This window comes from Eumetopias jubatus, unplaced genomic scaffold (assembly GCF_037043125.1).
Source record: "Eumetopias jubatus isolate StellerSeaLion01/CBP00866 unplaced genomic scaffold, mEumJub1_p1.0 scaffold_12, whole genome shotgun sequence".
Lineage (NCBI taxonomy): Eukaryota > Metazoa > Chordata > Mammalia > Carnivora > Otariidae > Eumetopias > Eumetopias jubatus.
The window spans coordinates 80656128-80676119 of NW_028274818.1; the positions used below are offsets into that span (position 1 = coordinate 80656128).

Here is a 19992-nt window from a genome sequence, read left to right on the forward strand (position 1 = left end):
TCTTACTGTGTATCTGTTGGGGAGCAGACCTTATTATGTTCTCTAGCCTGTCCACATACTGGATCTTAACTGAATGCATTAGCATTCCCAGTGTCACTGAAAACTTTTCTTGCCTTCTGTACTTCCTGAAACCAGTAGTTGGATCCAAAGGCTTGATCTGATGCAGGTCTGACTTTTTCCCCAAGTATTCATCATAGGTAGTGGTGTGTTCTTCCTCTGGGAAGTACATTATGTTCAATTTTTTTTTTTTTAAGCCAGCTTCTTACATTCTTGTAACAAACAATGTTTCTCCTTCCTTATCATTTTAAGCTTGGTATTCCAAGGCCAAGATAAGTTGAAAATCATTTCTTTCTTTAGGCGTTGGGAAGGACGACTATCCTCAGACTCAGGGTGATTTCTCATTTGACGAAGACAGCAGTGATGCCTTGTCTCCAGACCAGCCAGCCAGCCAGGAGTCACAGGGGTCAGCCGCGTCCCCAAGTGAGCCGAAAGTTAGCGAATCTCCGTCTCCTGTGACTACAAACACTCCAGCCCAGGTATCACATTTCTCGTTTCTCCCCCTAAACAGAGAGTGCCTTGTTTTTTATATATCAAGGTAACTACGTTTCTTCTTCCAGAAGAAAAGTCTAAAAGTGTGGGAAAATAGAGATTTTTTTTTCACCTGTGATACAAACGCTGTTAACATTTTTCAGTAGATTCTTAGATTTTATTTCTGTCCTGTGTCCACATTTTTATTTTACAAATGGTTGTGTAGTTTGCTTTTTAAAAAATTTTTCTCATAACTTTTGTTGGGGATGTAATTCACATACTATAAAATATACCCTCCCCCTCCTTTTTTTTTCTGCCGTCTTAACCAGTTTAAAATGTGTGACTCAGTCTTGTTAAGTATGCTCACATTGTTGTGCAGCAGATCTCCAGAACCTTTTTTTCTTGCAAAACTGAAACTGTACGCTTTAAACCGCAGCCCCCAACCCCTTTCTCCGGGCCCTGACAATCACAATTCCATTTCCATTTCTAAGAATTTGACTACTTTAGGGTGGGGGGATGTGTGAGGTAGGTGATGGGGATTGAAGAGTACACTTACCACGAAGAGCACTGAGTCAAGTATAGAATTGTTGAATCTCTGTATTGTCCCCCTGAAATTAATATAACATTGCATGTTAATGATACTGGAATTTAAATAAAGACATATATACATACATACATACGAATTTGACTCCTTCAGATGTCTCATATAAATGGAATCATACAATATTTGCCTTTCTGTGACTGGTTTATGTCACTTAACATAAAATCTTCAAGGTTTGTTCATGTTCTGGGCTGTGACAGGATTGCCTTCATTTTTAAGGCCAAATAATATCCCATTATTTGGATATGCCATATTTTGTTTATCCATTCGTCAGTGGACATTGGGTTGCTTCCCTGTTTTGGCTATTGTGAATAATGGTGCTAGGTACATGGGTTTGGAAATATCCCTTCAAGACACTGCTTTCAATTCTTTGGAGCATATACCCAGAAGTGGGATTGATGGATCATATGGGAATTCTATCTTAAATTTATTAAGGAACCACCATACCATTCTCCATAGTGGCTGTACCATTTCACACTCCCACCAGCGGCATGCAAGGGTTTCAATTTCACCACATCCTCACCAACACTTACTAATTTATGTTCTTTTGATAGTAGCCATTCTAGTGGTATGAAGTGATATCTTATTGTGGTTTTGATTTGCCTTTCTATAATGATTAGTGCTGTTAAGCATCTTTTCATATGTTGGCCATTTGTATATCATCTTTGGAGATAGATCTATTTGAGTCCTTTGCCCATCTTTAATAAGAATATTTGTTTTTCTGCTGTTAAATTGTAGAAGTTTTTTGTATATCCTGGATATTAACCCCTTTTCAGATATATGATGAGCAAACATTTTCTTCCATTCTTTGTGTTGCCTTTTTCCTCTACTAATAGTGTCTTTTGAGGCACAGAAGTTTTTAAGTTTGATATAGTGCCATTTGTCTATTTTGGGGTTTGTTACCTGTGCTTTAGGTATTCTACTAAGAAATTATGGCCAAATGCAGTGTCATGAAGCTGCTTCTCTCTGTTTTCTTCTAGGATTTTTATAGGCTTGAATCTTACATTTAGATCTTTAACCCATTTTAATTTTTGTATATGGTGTAAGATAAGGAGCCATCTTCATTCTTTTGCATGTGAATATCCAATTTTCCCAGCATCATTTATTGAAAAAACTGTCCTTTCCCCTTGGCACTTCTGTTGAAGATCATTTGACCACATACATAATAATTTAAGGACTCTGAATTCTGTTGCATTGGCTTATATGTTTGTCTTGAAGTCAGGAAGTGTGAGACCAACTTTGTTCTTTTTCAAGAATGTTTTTGGCTACTTGGGGGTCCCTTGAGATTCCATATGAATGTTAGGATGGATTTTTCTATTTCTGTAAAAAATGGCACTGGGAAAATTCATCCTTTTAAAATGTCTAATTCAGTGGTTATTAGCATATTCACAGAGCTGTGCAACTATCAACACTACCTGATTCCAGAACATTTTCATCATCCCAGAAAAGAAGCCCATACCCATTAGCAGTCATTCCCCGTTTTCCCCTCCACCAGCCCTAGGCCACCATCAGTCTACTTCTGTCTCTGCATTTGCCTCTTCTGGACATTTTATATAAATGGAATCATACAATATGTGATCTTTAGTGATTGGCTTCTCTTATTTGGTATGTTTTTAAGGTTCATCCATGTTACAGCCTGTATCAATACATCATTTGTTATGACTAAAAAATAGTCCATTGATATACCATATTTTGAGTGTCTGTTCATGGACGTTTGATTGGGGCATGTGGCTCTTACGTAGTCACATGTTCTACTCCTGAGCTATAGCCCCTAGACATGCGGCCATTATGAGTAATGGTGCTTTGAATGTGTGTGGCCAAGTTTTTATGTGGACGTGTGTTTCAGTTCTCTTGGGTATTTACCTCGGAATGGAACTGCTGGGTCATGCAGGAACTCTTAGGTCTAAATCACTTTTATACCTTAATCATAATCCTTATAGTGTTCCTTGTCAATAAATTACATTAATCTCATTTTTAATGGGGTAGCTAAGTTCATCTTTTAACCAATTTCGTATTGTGGGTTGTCCAGACTTGTCTCTATTTTTCACTCTTACGAACACAGTAAGAGCCCCTGTTTTATTTAATTTTTTTAAATTTATTAGAGAGAGACAGCAAGAGAGGGAACACAAGCAGTGGGAATGGGAGAGGGAGAACAGGCTTCCGCTGAGCAGGGAGCCCGATGCGGGGCTCCATCCCAGGACCCTGGGATCATGACCTGAGCCAAAGGCAGACACTTCCCACCGACTGAGCCACCCAGGCGCCCCAAGAGCCCCTGTTTTATTCTCACGTATTTGCTGCACACATTGTTTCTATACATACATTGTTGTGCACTTGTCTGATTATTTCTTTGGATAATAGCCAGATTTTGAAATGGATTTGGACCTTTTGTTAGGTAAAAGGTAGGCACTTGAACTGCCTTCCGGGAGGGTAATACAGGTCCCCACTGTCACTGTGTCTTTCCCACAAGCAGGTAATATCATTACTTTAAACCTTGCACACTGGAGATTTGAAAGTTTTAATTGACTCCTTGATTTTGGTTAGATTGAATTCATTTGTTCAACAGTATTTATGGAGCACCTGTTATGAGTCAGATTGTGTTGGGAACTGAAAATCTAGTGCATGCAAAGAATCTAACAAATATTTTTTGATAATTGCATTGGAAATTCCCATCTCTTATTTTTCAATGGATGTTCCTCTTTCTTTTGGTTATATAAGAACTCTTACGCTAGTTTTTCATCTCCTTATAATGTTTTTGCCTTACTGAAATTTTAATAACTATTTAGTTATCTTAAAGTCACAGCTATTGAACTACTTAATGGAATTGGTTAGATTCAGTAGAAAATGTTCTTGTTAAAGCCAAGCATCGTAGAATTTTTGAGTTGGAAGGACTTTAGCAATTACCTGGCTTAACCTTACACCAGACAAGGCCTGGGTTCAGAGAGGTACAGAAATTTGGGGATTCAAAATGTTTGCATATTTGCTTGCAGCATTTCTTCTCATTCATGGATATCTGTTGGTGGGGACTAGGTCTCTCTTGGCCCTTACCACCATGATCGGAAATACATTATTTGCTTATTGTATATGTGCTTCCAACTAAATAAAATGTGAGCCCCTCAGGAGAGGGACTTTGACTTTTGGAGGACAAGAGCTACTTCAGAGACACAGAGAGAGAGAGTGTGTGTGTGTGGCCAGCATGTCCCACAGGCCCTTGGTGTGGAAAAAGCGTGCCACAGTTCAGCACCACAAGCACTGACGGGTGCCAGGCTTGTAGAAGCGGTCCGTGTTTGTGTTCTTCCACAGTAGAGCCTCTCCAGCTGGGATTCATCAGAGGTTGTGTGGGTACCTAAGTTCATATTCTCCCGTCAGAGTTTCAGGGCAAGAGTGACTGGCCGCTTGGCTTGGCTGGAACCTGGGTTGGAAGAAGGTGGGGTCAGCGACCTGCCCATGGGCTGAGGTCGAAGCTGGCAGAAAGGGAGAGCACGGGAGACCAGCCCTAACTGTATTCTCACATACTGGCTGCACCCTGGTTTTGAGCTTTAAAAATAGGGCTAAAAAGAATGTCAAGTATGCAAGTAAATAGCATCAAAAACCAGTTCTACTTAGCCATTTCGGTTGTTGGTTCTCTGAGTAGGTCAGGATACCAGACAGCTCTTAGCGTGGCCTTAGCTTTCAGTCACACGGGATTTTTGTCGCGTCAGCCATCGACCTGGTAATGGCGTCATGACGGTTCCACCTGTGTGGTAGGAGATGGCATTTTCCCTCTCCCTGCATCGCTCGTATTAGGTTTTTTGCTTTGCTCTTGAAACTTGGTCTCCAGCTAAGTTTGTAAGTGAGGAGCTTTAACCAGAGGGAGTCCCACCCAGTGGGCTGACATTCCCAGAGTCCTTGAAGGAAAAAAAGAATAGCAGTGTTTCTTGAAGAATAAATATGGTCTGTTTATTGCCAGAGTGCAACGCACACTAAGCCCTGGGTCATTCCAGAACTGAAACGCTAGTTTTTATAACAGTACTGTTGCTAGAGCACAGGTTCCGTCTACTACGTGCCGACCACGGACAGTCTGCTTTCTGTCTGTCGGGTCAGCAAGGCCTACAGCGGAAGACCCACTTCAGAGAGTGATGCGCTGCCCACTCACACGGTCAAGGAAACGAACCTAGAACCTAGCTAAGCTGGCTTGCCTCCACTTTACCTGGTGCATAATTTCTGCCCCCTATACCTTGAGACCTTCTTAAATTGTGTGTCCTTTATAAAACTCCCTTGAACTAAGTGTGTTAGTATTTTTAAGTAAGGAATCTGACAGAGATTCTCATTATTACACTTTTATTCATGCAATTAAAGAAGGATCTCCCCATTAACTGTGCTGTATTGATGTAGAAGAAAGAGGATCCTTGAGGAGGATTATAGGTAAGTTGTAGGTTTTTGGTTTTGGTCTTGTAATCAACTGCACAGGCAAATTTTGTGATGCCTGTAAAGTCTTAGGGATTTTGGTGTCATCTAGGGGTAATAATTAGCATTTGAGCACATTTTGTACTTTAATTATTTTCACTGTTATCTAGTGTTTGTTTAGTGAATTTGTCTAGGCATCTCACTTCGTATATATAAAATGTATTTATTTCCCTAAATATAATTACTTTCACATTTGTAGTTCAAGTACAGGAAAATGGCTGAGAACACTGCTTTTCATCAGACATCAAGTTTCCAAAGGGCCGGGATGTCCCCTCATTTTATCTTAGTGACCTAATCCTGAACACGCAGGGTCCAGCACACAGCAAGTGCTTATTGCTTTAATGAATGAAAAACCCTAGGAGATTATCTCTGCAATTTCTTTTTTCCTGCTTTAGTATTATCATTGGACCCCCCCCCAAAAGTCCGTCTCCTCACCGTTATTGAAATAGCCCACATAAAGACAAGATAACAGAAGAACAACATAAACGTCTTGTATTTGGGGTATTCTTTGAGATTCTTAATTTTCAATCTTTAAAATGAAATTCACTGTGAGAGTATAATGGTGAATTTAGTTACTGTGGACCAGTGGTCCTCAAATTGCCTGTAGCGAAAGACTACTATGTGTTTGTGTTTTATGTAGTGTGTTTAATTTCCAAAATATTTTGGGCTAGTCTTGCAGAGTACAATGAGATAGTGGGGGTGGGGTAGCAAGGTGCCTGGCTGGCTCAGCCATAGAGCATGCGACTCTTGATCTCGGGGTTGTGAGTTTGAGCCCCACGCTGGGTGCAGAGATTACTTAAATTAAAAAAAAAAGAGTAGTGGGATAGCATCAAATTTCCACTGCAGGCAGCTAATAGAGGTCCACAGATCACACTTGGAGTAACTCTGTCACAAATTTCCCTTTGCTTCTTGTTTGCCTGAACCAAGGTTTTTCATATGCTAATAGTCATCATTTTGTGCTGTACATTTAATTCCAGGGCTTAAACACATTTTTCTAATTTCCCTGTTCAGTTTTGTTGTTTTTTTTTTTAATATTTGGCCTAATAGTTCAGGGCCAGTGCAGGGAATTTCTTTTTGGTTCTTTAGAAGTTATATTTACAGGGACGCCTGGGTGGCTCAGTCGGTTAAGTGTCTGCCTTGGGCTCAGGTCATGATCTGGTCCTGGGATCAAGTCCCTCATCCAGTTCCTTGTTCAGGGCTTAAGTGTCTGCCTTGGGCTCAGGTCCTGGGATCAAGTCCCTCATCCGGGCTCAGGTCATGATCTGGTCCTGGGATCAAGTCCCTCATCCAGGAGCCTGCTTCTCCCTCTGCCTCTGCCCTTCCCCCTGCTCGTGTGCAACTCTCTCTCCCTCTCTCTCTGACAGATAAATAAAATCTTTAAAAAATAAATAGAAAATAAATAAAAGTTATATTTACAGATAATTACTTAAGAGAAAATTAGGCTCAAGGTACCTTTCTGGCTTGCTTTATTTCCAAAATGTGTTGTGACATATTGTCTCCTGAATTCTTTTTCAGAACACACAGATAAATACCAGAGGATTGAGTCCTATAGGAAAGTATTTAAATAAAAGATATATTCCCTACCAAAAAAAAAAAAAACATTAACGCATAATATCTAGGTAAAGAACATATTTTCCAGGCTCTTCTCTTTCAATCCCAGTGCTAAAATGCTAATGATTTCACACTGTGGACAGTATAATACACTACCATTGTCCTTTCTTCAAAACATACATTGTACCCCCCCCCAAAAAAATTCTTCTTTGAAATATGTATTTCTGTGTGGTCTGTAAAAGACTAGCACTGCCATTCCTTGGACTTTTTTCTTTTCAATTCTGATCAAAGTACAGCTGGAAAGGAATTTGCCAGAACATTAATGGAACACACATCACATATTGGAGCTCAATTTATTTTATGCCTAAGCAATTCTTGAACAATGGAAAGCCGCAGAAAATTACGAACAGCTAGCCACATGTGGGCACCAGGAGCTGTTTCACTGGTGCTTTTAATCCAAAGATTTTTTTTTCTCTCTGTAATTTCTTAAGCCATTTAATTAATCATTTATGTTAAGCCCTCACACGCTTACCTGTAAGTGTGACCTGACAGAATCTGTGTTCATTTTCACAGTCTCTGCTATGGGGACGACCCCTGTGCCAAATTAGAAATAGTGCTGATAGGAAACCCTGTGGATCCGTTACTCAGTGTACTTACATGAAGACGAGCTTAGGGGAACTTGGTGTACTTTTTCCCTTTGTATCTAGTAACCTTCAGGTAGATGACCTTTTCCAAATAATATAGAAACCTTAAGTTTAAGCGAACGAAGAGGATGAGCAAGGTCTAACAGGTAAGCCATGTACATGCATATGACATAATTAAAATGAGCCTAAATTTTATCACAAATGCTTACCAATAAAAGCCTGAATTAGGACATCCAAGATACTGGCTACAATTTCTCCTGTTAAGGGTAACAGGATGTACCTAATGCTGTAGCTGTTAATGCTTCGATTTTGAGCTGGTTCCAGCATTAACCGTGAGGTCGTGTTCCATCCTAGTGCCTAACTCCGTTCTCCTGTGACCAGAAGGAAAGGGCCTAAAGTGTACATTTGACAGAATAGGCCTTTCCTGTTTACTTATAAATAAATCAAGAATTATTGACTGTAACTGAGATGAGGGATAAAAAAATACTGACCAACATGTGCTGAGCACTTCTTTGGGCCTGGCACTGAGCTACTTACTTCACATGTGTTCCCCGGGGCAGACGTCATCAAGAGAGCATCTGTCTGGCCTGCGCAGGGTTTGAACTAGTGACTTTGTTCTTATTAAGCCAACAGTTTGAGATTCTTCCTAAGACCCTTTTCCAGCATAGCATCCTGTGTCATCCTCTTGTGACTCATCATGACAACTGTTACTTGTATTCTTTCACAAATACATACATAACATTATTTCCTCAACTGTACAGTCTACACAAGTACCATAACTCAGTTACCAAAAATGAATAATGGTAATTCTAATACTTACTTTGCTTTCACATTCTGGCCCCTAATAGTCACTTTGAGACCTAAACATAAGAACTAGAACTATACAACTCTTAGAAGAAGAACGGGGGAAAGCTTTATGATGCTGGACTTAGTGATGATTTCTTGGATATGATACCAAGGCCACAAAAGAAAAAAATAATTAGGCTTTATCAAAATGAAAAACTTCTGTGCATCAAAGGGCACTATCAACAGAGTGATAAGCAGCCCATGGAATGGGAGGAAATATCTACAAATCACCGGATAAGGGGTTAATACCTAGAATATATACACAACTCCCCCAACTCAACAGAAAAATAACTAACCTGATTTAAAAATGGGTAAAGGACTAGAAGACATTTCTCAAAAGAAGATAGGGGCACCTGGGTGGCTCAGCCGGTTAATCTGCCTTTGGCTCAGGTCATGATCCCAGGTTCCTGGAGTCGAGCCCCACGTCAGGCTCCCTGCTCAGCAGCGAGTCTGCTTTTCTCTCTCCCTCTGCCCCTCCCCCTCACTCATGCTCATTCTCCCTCTCTCTCACCCTCTCTGTCTCTCTCAAATAAAATCTTTAAAAAATAAAAAAAGGTAAATAAGGGGTGCCTGGGTGGCTCAGTCAGTTAGGCGTCTGACTCTTGATTTTGACTCAGGTCATGATCTCAGTGTCGTGTGATGGAGGCCTGCATTGGGCTTCATGCTGAGTGTGGAGCCTGCTTAAGATTCTCTCTCTCTCCCTCTGCCCTTCCCCCCTTAAAAATTAAGAAAGAAAGAAAGAAGATAAACAAATGGCCAGTAACCACATGAAAAGATGCTGAACAGCACGAATCACTAGAGAAATGCAAATCAAAACCACAGTGAGATAGCACCTCACACCTTTAGAATGGCTACTATTCAAGAACAAAATTAACAAGCGTTGGTAAGGATGTGAAGAAATTGGAATCCTTCTACCTTCTTGGTAGTATTGTGAAATGGTGCAATCACTATAGTGAATGGTATGGTGCTTCTCTCAAAGAGCTGAAACTAGAATTACCATGTGATCAGAAATTCCCCTTCTGGGTATATGCCTACAAGCTTTAAAAGCAGGGACTGGAGCAGGTATTTCTACGGCTGTGTTGAGAGCAACATTATGCACAAAGCCGAAGGTAGAAGCAACCCTGTGTCCACTGACAAATGAATGGCTAAACAAAATGTGGTACATCCATATGATAGAATATTATTCAGCCTTAAAAAAGGAGATTCTGACCCACACTACAATATGGATGCACCTTGAGGATATTACGCTAAGTGAAATAAGCCAGACACAAAAGGAAAAATGTGTGATTCCACTATTATGAGCTACCCAGACTAGTCACACTCATACAGTCAGCTCATACATAGTGGTTGCCAGGGGCTGGTGGGAGGCCAGGATGGGCAACTGTTGTTTAACGGATAGAGAGTTTCAGTTTGGGAAGATGAAAAAGTTTTCGAGATGGATGTTAGTGACAGAGAACAATGGGAATGTGCGTAATGCCATAGAATTATACACTTTGAAATGGTTTAAATGGTAACTTTTATGTTAAATATATTTTACCACAATTTTTTTAAATAATAGATTTTTTTAAATGAGGGACACATGCAAATCCTCACTACTAATCAGGTCGTCAAGTACCAGCTAAATGTCCACCAGATGTTGTGCCAAAAGATTAATTTAATGTTCAACTACGTGTACTAAAAATGAAATGCCTAAACTTTTAACTGTGTGTTACATAAACAGAGTGGTCCATGCTAAGAGAGATTTTAACAAAACTAGAATTTACATAAAAGATCCATTTATTAAATATACAAAGCATGTGTTTTTGATTTGTATTCAGCTCATTCATACTAGTATCCATTTTATTTGTCTGGGAATTGGAATATGGAAACAATATTTAAAGAAGAATTACATTTTGAATTTCTTATTTGCATATTCCCATCTTAATTAAGATCTCTGCTGCATCCTAAATTAAAAACACATTTATTTTAGGTTTAAAATCTACAGTACCAAAAAAGCTTTGTTTTTAAATACCTAATTTCTGCCCTCTAGATTGCATAAAGAAATCTAATAAAAAAGGAACTTACCAGAGAACAGTGATTGGTCCCTGACAAGTGTATTATCTTTACAGAAGGAATGGGTGCAGACACCTGATACATTATAAAATTTTAATCAACTTAAACGTTTACTCTGACTTATTTTTGTCTTTGTAGCAGAACTTTCCCTTAACAGTTTCTAAGAGGAGAACAGTCAGTCTTTAAGGTTCAGAGTGCTTTCTTCTTCAGTTTTATTTAAAGCCTAAATATTCATCGTTAGACAGCAATGTCTTTCTGACATTTCTTGTCATGGTGTCGTGATGACAGTTGAAGAATTGGAGGTCATGAGACCTGTAGCTTGGGAACAGCGGTCAAGATCCAATAAAACAAAACAAAGTTTGCAGCTTTTTTGTTTTCTTGGAGAAAAGATTCTGAATCATTTTGAGACGAAATTTTGAAAGTACAAAAGGTGAACTTAGGTCTCAGTGGAAATTTAAACATTTAAAGCATTCTTTTAAGATTTTAACATATTGCTCACTTTACTGTGGAATAAAATAAGTGTAGTATCCTTTATTTTATTCTTTTCATCCTTTTTGGAATACTGTCCTTTCAGAAGTACAGATACTTAGATTTTTTTTTATTTTTTGTAACTCTAGCCACCAGGATCCTCACATCTAGGTAGGATGTAAGATGGTTTGAGGGGTCGTTTCTAAAGCACATAAAAAAGACTGGCAAAATGTAAAGAAGAGTTTAGACATTTCTCCCTTTTTAACTAGAATTTATCTTCAGAGTAGGTAATATTAATAATCACTGTATCTCAGTGGGGTTATTCTTGTGTTTCACTGGGGTCTGTGGTTTTCTGGGTAGCAAAGTCACACTGAAATACCAAAAGAGCTAATAAGATGAGAGTATCAGTAATCAAGGCTGAGGTCAATTAGGCAAGGTCTAGAAATACAGGAGAATCATTTTCATACATACTATAATTGATACCACATTCATACTTCTGGATTATTTTTCAGATTATTAACACTGACTGCTCGCAAATGTGTCATTGCTATCATATCAGTCAGTGGGGGCTGGACTGGTAAAATAGCTTGCCAGATTAGTAGAATTTATCTGCAAGGAAATATCTGTCTATATATTTATTTCTCGTAGATATATATATTCAAATATGTGGTTCTTCTTCATATGTCAGCTATTTAACAGCCAAGGAATGTTTTTCCCTGTGTGAAAATTGACCCGGAGATAAATATCCTCACTTCCAGCAAATGTGCAAAGTGAAAGGGAAACAAATAAAACCACATCCTTTAAAGCAGTGATTAGCTGGCCTTGACCTTCCACTTCATGTCAGAGGTTCACTGAGGAGGTGGCTGGCTCTGCGCCTTTTGGGGGCAGAAGTCAGCCTGGAACACAGGTGTCAAGACTCTCGGATAAAGCCCTTTCTTTCATGTCTGTTTGAATGAAATTGAGTACAGTAGTCTCCCCTTATCCACAGGGGATGCATTTCCAGACCCCCCAGGGGATGCCTGAAACCACAGATGGTACGCAGCACTGCGTATACTGTTTTTTCCTGTATGTACCGACCACTGTAAAGTTCTCTTTATAAATTAGGCACAGTAAGAGATTAACAACAATAATAACAAAATAGGGCAGTTCTAACAATATAGTGTAATAAAAGTCACTCTCAAAATATCTTACCATACTATACTCGCCATACTTTGTCTTGTGATGACAGAGGATACAGTGCCTACGTGATGAGATGAAGTGAGGTGAATGACGGAGGCATGTGACGTAGCCTTAGGCTGCTGTTGACCTTGTGACCGTATGTCAGAGGATGGTCATCTGCTTCAAGACCACAGATGCTCATGGGTCCCTGAAAGTACGATAAACTGTGGCTGAGGGGGCTACTGTGTAGCCATCTTTAAAAAGTCAAGTCTTTTTATTGTCAACACTGACTGTTAGTTTATAATTACTTAAAAGCTGAAATCAGTGGCAAAAAGGAAAAGCGAGCTCAGGGAGAGAGCCCACATGGGTGAGCACAGTTCACTGCACACCCACACACATACTCACAGTCCCAGCTGGCCTTGAGAGTCTCACCCCGCATGAGTAAAGCCACAAGGAATTTCCATTCACCCATTACACAAATATTTATTGAGTAACTAGTATCTGCCAAGCTTCATATTTCTTGCTGCTAAATAGCCTCTGAGTTCTCAGGTCATTTATTTTAAGGAGGAAAAATACAGTGTGCTATTCTTAAACCCAAATACATCAGCAAAAGAACTGACTTCGATTCTTGTAATGAATTTGAGAGTTACGTGGGGGAGTGGAAGGGATAGAGGAAGAAGGGATCAAGTTTCCTTAAAACAAGTCCAGTAATAGTTAAGTCCATGTGGTAATCACTGCGCAACATTGAACTGATCCGTTATAATAGGAAGATCTCTTTCCGGTAAGTGACTACTTAAAATCTACTTAAAGTAGATTGTTAGTGGAAGTGGGTTGTTAGGTTGTTGATAAAAGCTATCAAGGCCTGCCATAGGTCGCTTCCTTTGTTAATACGTGACTCCAAATTGAGGTTTCGGGGTTGCTTTTTTGGCCTTGGTAACAAACTAGCTTCTTCCTTTAGGTGTGAGGGTGCATCAGTGAAACAAGTCGATATTACCAGAATACATTCAGCAGGTGCCCTCCTCTTGCAGGAAATGGGGCGGCGGTGGCGGGGGGGCGGTGGGGGAATGGCTAAGGAGAGTACCAGTCAGGCTTGGACACCAGGACATAAGCTGTAAAGTACAGTTAAGGACCCGTACGTGGAGTGGGCCTCCAAGGAATGGGAACTTTCTTACCCACATGCTGCTAGGCCCTGGATCCAGGGTGTGCTGGAGAGGATTGATCAGACCCTGTAACAAAGACTAAAGATCACATTTGAATTCACCAGGATTATTACTGTGATCTATACAGCAAGAGAACCTTACGAGTGTCATATATTGTTTTGATCATTTTTACAAGAGCCTTGGGACTTTTCTTCTGCCAAAACAGGGCGGTTCTGACCATATTTCTGAGAAAACACTACTAGGGTGGAGTCAATCGAGCCTTATTTAGCTTTAGCTTTTCATTGCTGTTGGGGCAAAGACTAACTAATTGGCTCCATGGAGGTAAAGCATGTTATTCCACCATCTGGGTCTCAGACATCATAGTATATTTTTCTTTTGTTTCTTTTCTAGTGGACTTTAAAAAAAAAAAATAATGAGGTCATTCCCTTCTAATTCTGGTTTTTCTAATTTTATGTCATTGAGTTCACCTACTTGTTCCCTTTCTGCCTTTTCCACCAGTTTACTTCACTGTCCCCAGCAGTTCCTGAATTCTTGAAAACTCCTACTACGGATCAGCCCCCCACCAGGTCCACAGCTCCTGTGGTCCCCACGAACACTGTGTCCTCAGCAAAGCCTGGGCCAGCGCTGGTAAAGGTAGGTTCCCTGCACACACGCTGGTTTGAGGTCTTTACCGACACAAAGGCACAAGTCTACATTGCCCAGCCTGGCTTTCAGTCTGAAGCCTTGAAACCAAAACCACAGGCAGACTTGCTAGATCACGCCTCAGTCTTGGAAACTACCACCTTCAACAAATGCCCTATTGTTCTCTAGTCACAGAAGAACCGCACAAACTTTGGTCTCCATGAAGCTCCCAGAGCCCTGCAGAAAGGCTTTAGGATACATTTTATCAGCAGTTCCCAATTCTGCCACCATCCAGGCTGCCAAGATGAAAGAAACACTGGGAGTAGAGTGAGATAGGGCCACTGTAGCACAACGCTGGGGAGTCAGGGGCCTCACAAACAGATGTCTTTAATGGTAACATAATTTTGGACTTTATACACAAGGTCAGGCTCAGCACTGTTCCAGATATATTACATGACAGGTTAAAGGCTTTAGACAAGCGGCTCCGTTTTTTGATTTAGCAGATTTGGCCTGTCGAAGCTTGGTTTGTTCTCCAGATAAGCTGCAGATTGGTGGCACCGTTCCCTACATTTTACTGGGTGCAAATAATCCAGTTAGAACAAGCCCCAAGGAAGATCAAAATCCGTAATGTATAGTACACTTTTAAAGTTTTTTTTTTTAAGTGTATTTAGAACTGTTGAGTAAAGCGGGGGAGAGGGGTGATAGAGGAAGAGTGTCATCATTTCAGATACGGCTTTGCCAAATGTAGCAGAACACTGATGTCAAACTTTTAGAACTGAAAAAGGACTCTGGAGAGCTAGCCAACCCTCCCAGCACCTTCCAGAAGTGAGGCCGGAAGAAGTAACGAGGCTGGGAAGGATCCAGGCTCCCCAAGGGCAGGCAGGCCTTCTTTCTGCCTCCCCAGATTCCTCACTTCCGTCCCCCGTCTGGTGCTGTCGTGGTCCTCGACCCTCCTGCAGAGAAGACTCTCTTTCTACTCCAGCCTCTCTCTCTCCGTGCAGCCCAGTGTCTGTGGCCTCGGGGCACAAATCAGTGTATCTCACCATCTTCCATCACTTAGTATTGGAGCCAGAAATTCCAGAGTGTGGCACGTGGCAGCTGAGCTAATAACATCAGCTCTCCTGCTCAGCCCACATCCCCAAGCATGTGCCACAAATGGCACAGAGACAGTTTGGATGCCGATCCATCTGTCCCTGAGGATGCTGAGTTCTCAGCCTCTCCTGTTCTCTGGATTTCTCCCCTTCACTAGTGTCTCTTTAAGGAGGGCTTTGATTCTAGGGCATTGTTGAAGAATGTGAGATTCAGAGGCTGGGTTGGGGATCCTAGGACAGTGCTAGGAGAGGAAAAGACAGATGCACACTAGGAAACAGACCGCAGTTCGTGGGGTTTTTCTGTGAGGAAAGCTGTTCCCCACGCTCACTTCATGAGAGCATGTGCCAATGAATAGGTAACCCTGGTTAGTATGTGCCCGTCTCCCTCCCTTTTCCCGTAGGCACCTTCCTGGTCGGCCAAGTCCGTGGTTTTATCATTACATAACAGAGTGCAACCTCTGGAACTGAGACCCCATCCATTGTTGTAATCACTTTGAAAAGACCAGGAATAAAATCTGTTATTGATAGCACAATAAGCAGATGATGGTGAATTGATTAATACTGTGAGACTGCAGTATTTTATGTGTATTTTCCTTAAAAATACATAACTTGAGGGGCGCCTCAGGGTAGCCCAGTCGGTTAAGTGTCCGACTCTTGACTTTGGCTCAGGTCATGATCCCAGGGTCATGAGATTGAGCCCTGCATGGAGCCTGCTTAAGATTGTCTCTTTCTCTCCCTCTGCCCCTCCCCTTCCCCCTTAAAAAAAAATTTTTTTTTTAAAAAAGAAATACATAACTTTATAGTCTGCTCTATTCCAAAAGAAGCATTTTTCTCTTTGTACGTATCCTCTAAAGAATATGTTTTTAATGACTATGAAATAGTCCACAGTTATAGTGAAGTACCCCTCATCTTCTCCCATTTGTATCTTGAGCACGCAGCCTCTTTTCACTGGCAGGTACTGTGTGTAAGCCCTTCACAGTGTGTCCGCACGAGACACCCAGAGTAACTGTTGAACGTGAATAGGTATTGCTGAGCTGCATATCCTTCCCTTACTCTAAAGGAACAAGGCAGCACGAGAAGGTCAGTTCTACGGGCCAGGTTTCCTGGTCAGGGGAAGTGTACACACGTTTTCCTCACTCTGGGTACATATTCAGTCTCTCGCTTTCCCAGGCGGCCACCCTGGCTGCTGAGGCGCACCTCTGGTCTTTCTCTCCAGTCCTTTGCGCACACCGTGGAACAGGCCGCCTGTGACAGCATGTCTAAAAACGTTCTTCTCTTTTTCTCAAAAACAGCAAAGCCATCCCAAGAATCCCAACGACAAACACCGCAGCAAGAAGTGCAAAGACCCCAAGCCCCGGGTAAAGAAGCTGAAGTACCACCAGTACATCCCCCCCGACCAGAAAGGGGAGAAGAACGAGCCGCAGATGGACTCCAACTACGCCCGGCTGCTGCAGCAGCAGCAGCTCTTCCTGCAGCTGCAGATCCTGAGCCAGCAGCAGCAGCACTACAACTACCAGACCATCCTGCCGGCGCCACTCAAGTACGGGGCGGGGGCCGCGCGCGCTGCTGACAGTGCCTTGTACCCCGGTCCTTTCACAGGGACCGCTCGTTTCCAAAGGTTGGCCGTTGGGATTGACTGGTGCCTCATGTCACCAGAGCTTAGCAGCCAGTGGCTAGCCCTGGTCCCCGTGAGAGCAGCCTGCATGCCAGCCCGGTTTCTGTCCTCTGAAATCCGTTCCGAACCTTTCAAGTTAGAGGTGACTTTTCACAATAACTCACCCAGGAAAGATTGGCCTGTTATTCACCCAAGTAGCATTAGATGCTATGGTAAAGGCATACAAAGTGTAAGACCTGTTATGAACAGTTAAAAAAAAAAAAAGACAGATGAGTGTAGAAGCTGGAGTGGTCGAGGAAAGCTTTATGAAAAAGGTGGGATATTTATATGGGAAAGAGCCTGAAACTAGGGAGGGGCCCTTTCAGGCCAAGGGGGATGATCTTGGTGCAAGAACAGAGGAAGGAGTGGGTGGTGCCTAGTTATTGGATGATGAGAAAAATAGCCCGAATAAAAAAGTAGAAGACAAAACTGAGTTGAGCCACTGTCTGGAGGAACTTGCAGCTGGGCAGCCTTGAATCTTGATGTGGCAGGTGATTCAGAAGCCTGTCATGGTGGAATCAAAGCACGAGAAAGAATAGTTTGATGCTGGTCATGAAGGGGAGTCTGGAAATAGGAAAAACAGGAATTTCACAACAAAGTAGATGTGAGAAGATGAAAGGGCGTTGATAACGGGAAGGAAGGAACAGATGAGAGATGTTTCAAAGACAACTAAAGGTCTTGGTGACCAACAACTGTGGAGAAGGAACACGTTTCCAGAGTCTGAGCCCAGTTGGGAGGGACAGAAGGAAGTGAGTTCCACCAGCTTCCAAGACTGAATCCGTAGCAAGACATCCATTGCAAATTTTAATTATGTGCTAAAAAAAATTTCTAGATAGCCATCCTCAGTATGCATTTTCTGGGAAACATAGATAAAAATGCAAAAAACCTTATCTTTCATTTCCGTCAGCTTTCAGGAGAAAGGGATATTTACATTCAACTCACAGAAAGAAACTTAAAAAAAAAAGATGCAAAATTTCATTAGAAGAAAAAATTTTTTCGGAGATCAAGCCACTCAGTTTATGATCTGTAGGAACTTGACTCCTGTTGTCTACACGTATGCTAAGCATTCCTCCATAGGGAGTCCTGTTTTCTAGGCGTAGAAAAGGAGTAAGACCCACTAAAAAGCTCCTCTGTTAAGAACCATCTCCTCATATGCTAACGATTATCAGTTCACTTTTTTCTTTTAAGATCCTGGTATCTCGAAGAAGATTAGACCTATTAGTCATTCAGACCTTACTGTAAAGTACTTCAGTCTAAAACATCAGGGCGCAGAGATGAAGAAAGAAAGAATTTGTGTAGACTGTTAGTATTTTAAGAGCAGGCAGGCCTGAGTGAGATGTTGACATTGGAAGGGAACCAGGGAAGACCAAAGAGAATTGGAAGAGTATCAGAGGCAAACGGCCGCTGCTTTACAGCTTTGTCCAGGCCCGAGGGAGGCGTCCTCCCCTGCCGCCGCCCTTCTCTGGCACCGGGCACCAGGGAAGCGAGCTCGAACCCTGGCCCCCATCTCCATGCGCCTTACAATGCCCTGAGCAGCGTGCTCAGCACGCGACGTACCCTCCTCCTCACAGTAACTCCAGGAAGAGCTGAAATGACTGACCCTACTCCCAGGCAAGGAAACCTGTTAAACTGAAAATCCCATAAAGGGATTGTTTTGCTGTGCTATCTATGAAATAGTCTTTTCTGTAATGAAAGAAATTGTGTGGGGCCAGTCTGTAGATGGGACGAGTACATCGGCGGCTGTTGAGGATCTGGTCTCTCACAGTTCCTCGTCTTTCCACGAAGGCTGCAGCCTCCCCCCCCTCCCTAAACATTCCCACCACTGCAGCAGCAAGCCCACCACCCAAGGAGAGCGTCCCACAAAAAGAACGAGGAGGAAAGATCACTTACTGTTCTGTAGTCGTTCACCACACAAAGACCGAACATCACTTCTGTGTAATTTCCTCGTCCTGAAAGTGGAAACGGTTGTTTTCTGTTACAGTGTTTCTTTTCACCACAATTCCAGCACAGGGAACAATGTGGAAGTCTTATAGCAGCCATCCAGTGTGATTCTACCTGATGACACAGCCTTCTGGTACTTCGGGAAGAGCCGCAGCCTTGGGAGACAGGACTGTGGTCCCAGTGTAGCCGCACCCTGGTGGAGGGTCCTGGAAGGTCCCTTCATGTGTCTGAATTTTGGGTTTCTCGTCTGCACTGTCATCTCATTCAGCAGGGTCCCCCCCCAACACCACCTTTCCTTTCTCTGTCGATTTGGAGAGAAACCTGATCAACTTCTTGTTATTTCAAAGGTTGAAGTAAACACTGAACTGTTAATCATAGTAGCAAGTAGGGTATTATAGAACCTCAACCAAAAAGACAGTACCGATAGAATAATTAATTTACATCGTGCCTTCTCAGGGAGATAATATTGTTCACAAGAGAGCAAAAGTTGGTCGGGAAGAATCGTGCACTTTTTATTTAAGAAAGCGCAGACACACAGTACATAGGTAATTATGCAGTACATCTGTGGTATTAAAATTTCACTGGGAGGTTGATTAGGAAAAATGAAACCTAAAAAAGCTCCTTGCAGGGAAAGTAATGAAAATAAGGTTGAGAAATTCTGATTTACATTAAATGTTTTCATAATTCTTTTTTTTTTTTATAATTTATTTATTTATTTGAGAGGGAGAGAATGAGAGAGAGAGCACGAGAGGGAAGAGGGTCAGAGGGAGAAGTAGACTCCCCGCCGAGCAGGGAGCCCGATGCGGGACTCGATCCCGGGACTCCAGGATCATGACCTGAGCCGAAGGCAGCCGCTTAACCAACTGAGCCACCCAGGCGCCCAATGTTTTCATAATTCTTTTTTTTTTTTTTAAAGATTTTATTTATTTATTCATGAGAGACAGAGAGAGAGAGAGAGAGGCAGAGGGAGAAGCAGGCTCCCAAGGAGCAGGGAGCCCGATGCGGGACTCAATCCCAGGACTCCGGGATCATGACCCGAGCCGAAGGCAGACGCCCAACCATCTGAGCCACCCAGGCGCCCTGTTTTCATAATTCTAATAGAAGATTTTAAAACTGAATTTTTAGAAAGGAAAAAAAAAATGATACATAAAACATTTGTCATTCCATCCAAACTTCAAGAAACCTCATCTCAAATATTTAAAATATTTAACTGCCACAAAATTTAAGCAGATTT

The 19992-nt window shown here is 41.9% G+C and overlaps 1 protein-coding gene across 2 annotated transcripts in view; it reads left to right on the forward strand.

Annotated features, from left to right (window-relative positions):
• The window catches only part of MRTFB (myocardin related transcription factor B), a 197314-nt gene that overhangs the window by 144657 nt on the left and 32665 nt on the right, over positions 1-19992 (forward strand). For both annotated transcript variants that reach the window (XM_028117628.2, XM_028117629.2), the window contains exons 8-10: positions 358-536; positions 13950-14084; positions 16456-16703. In XM_028117628.2, coding sequence (XP_027973429.1) covers positions 358-536; positions 13950-14084; positions 16456-16703 — 562 coding nt within the window. The remainder of the gene's footprint in view (positions 1-357; positions 537-13949; positions 14085-16455; positions 16704-19992) is intronic.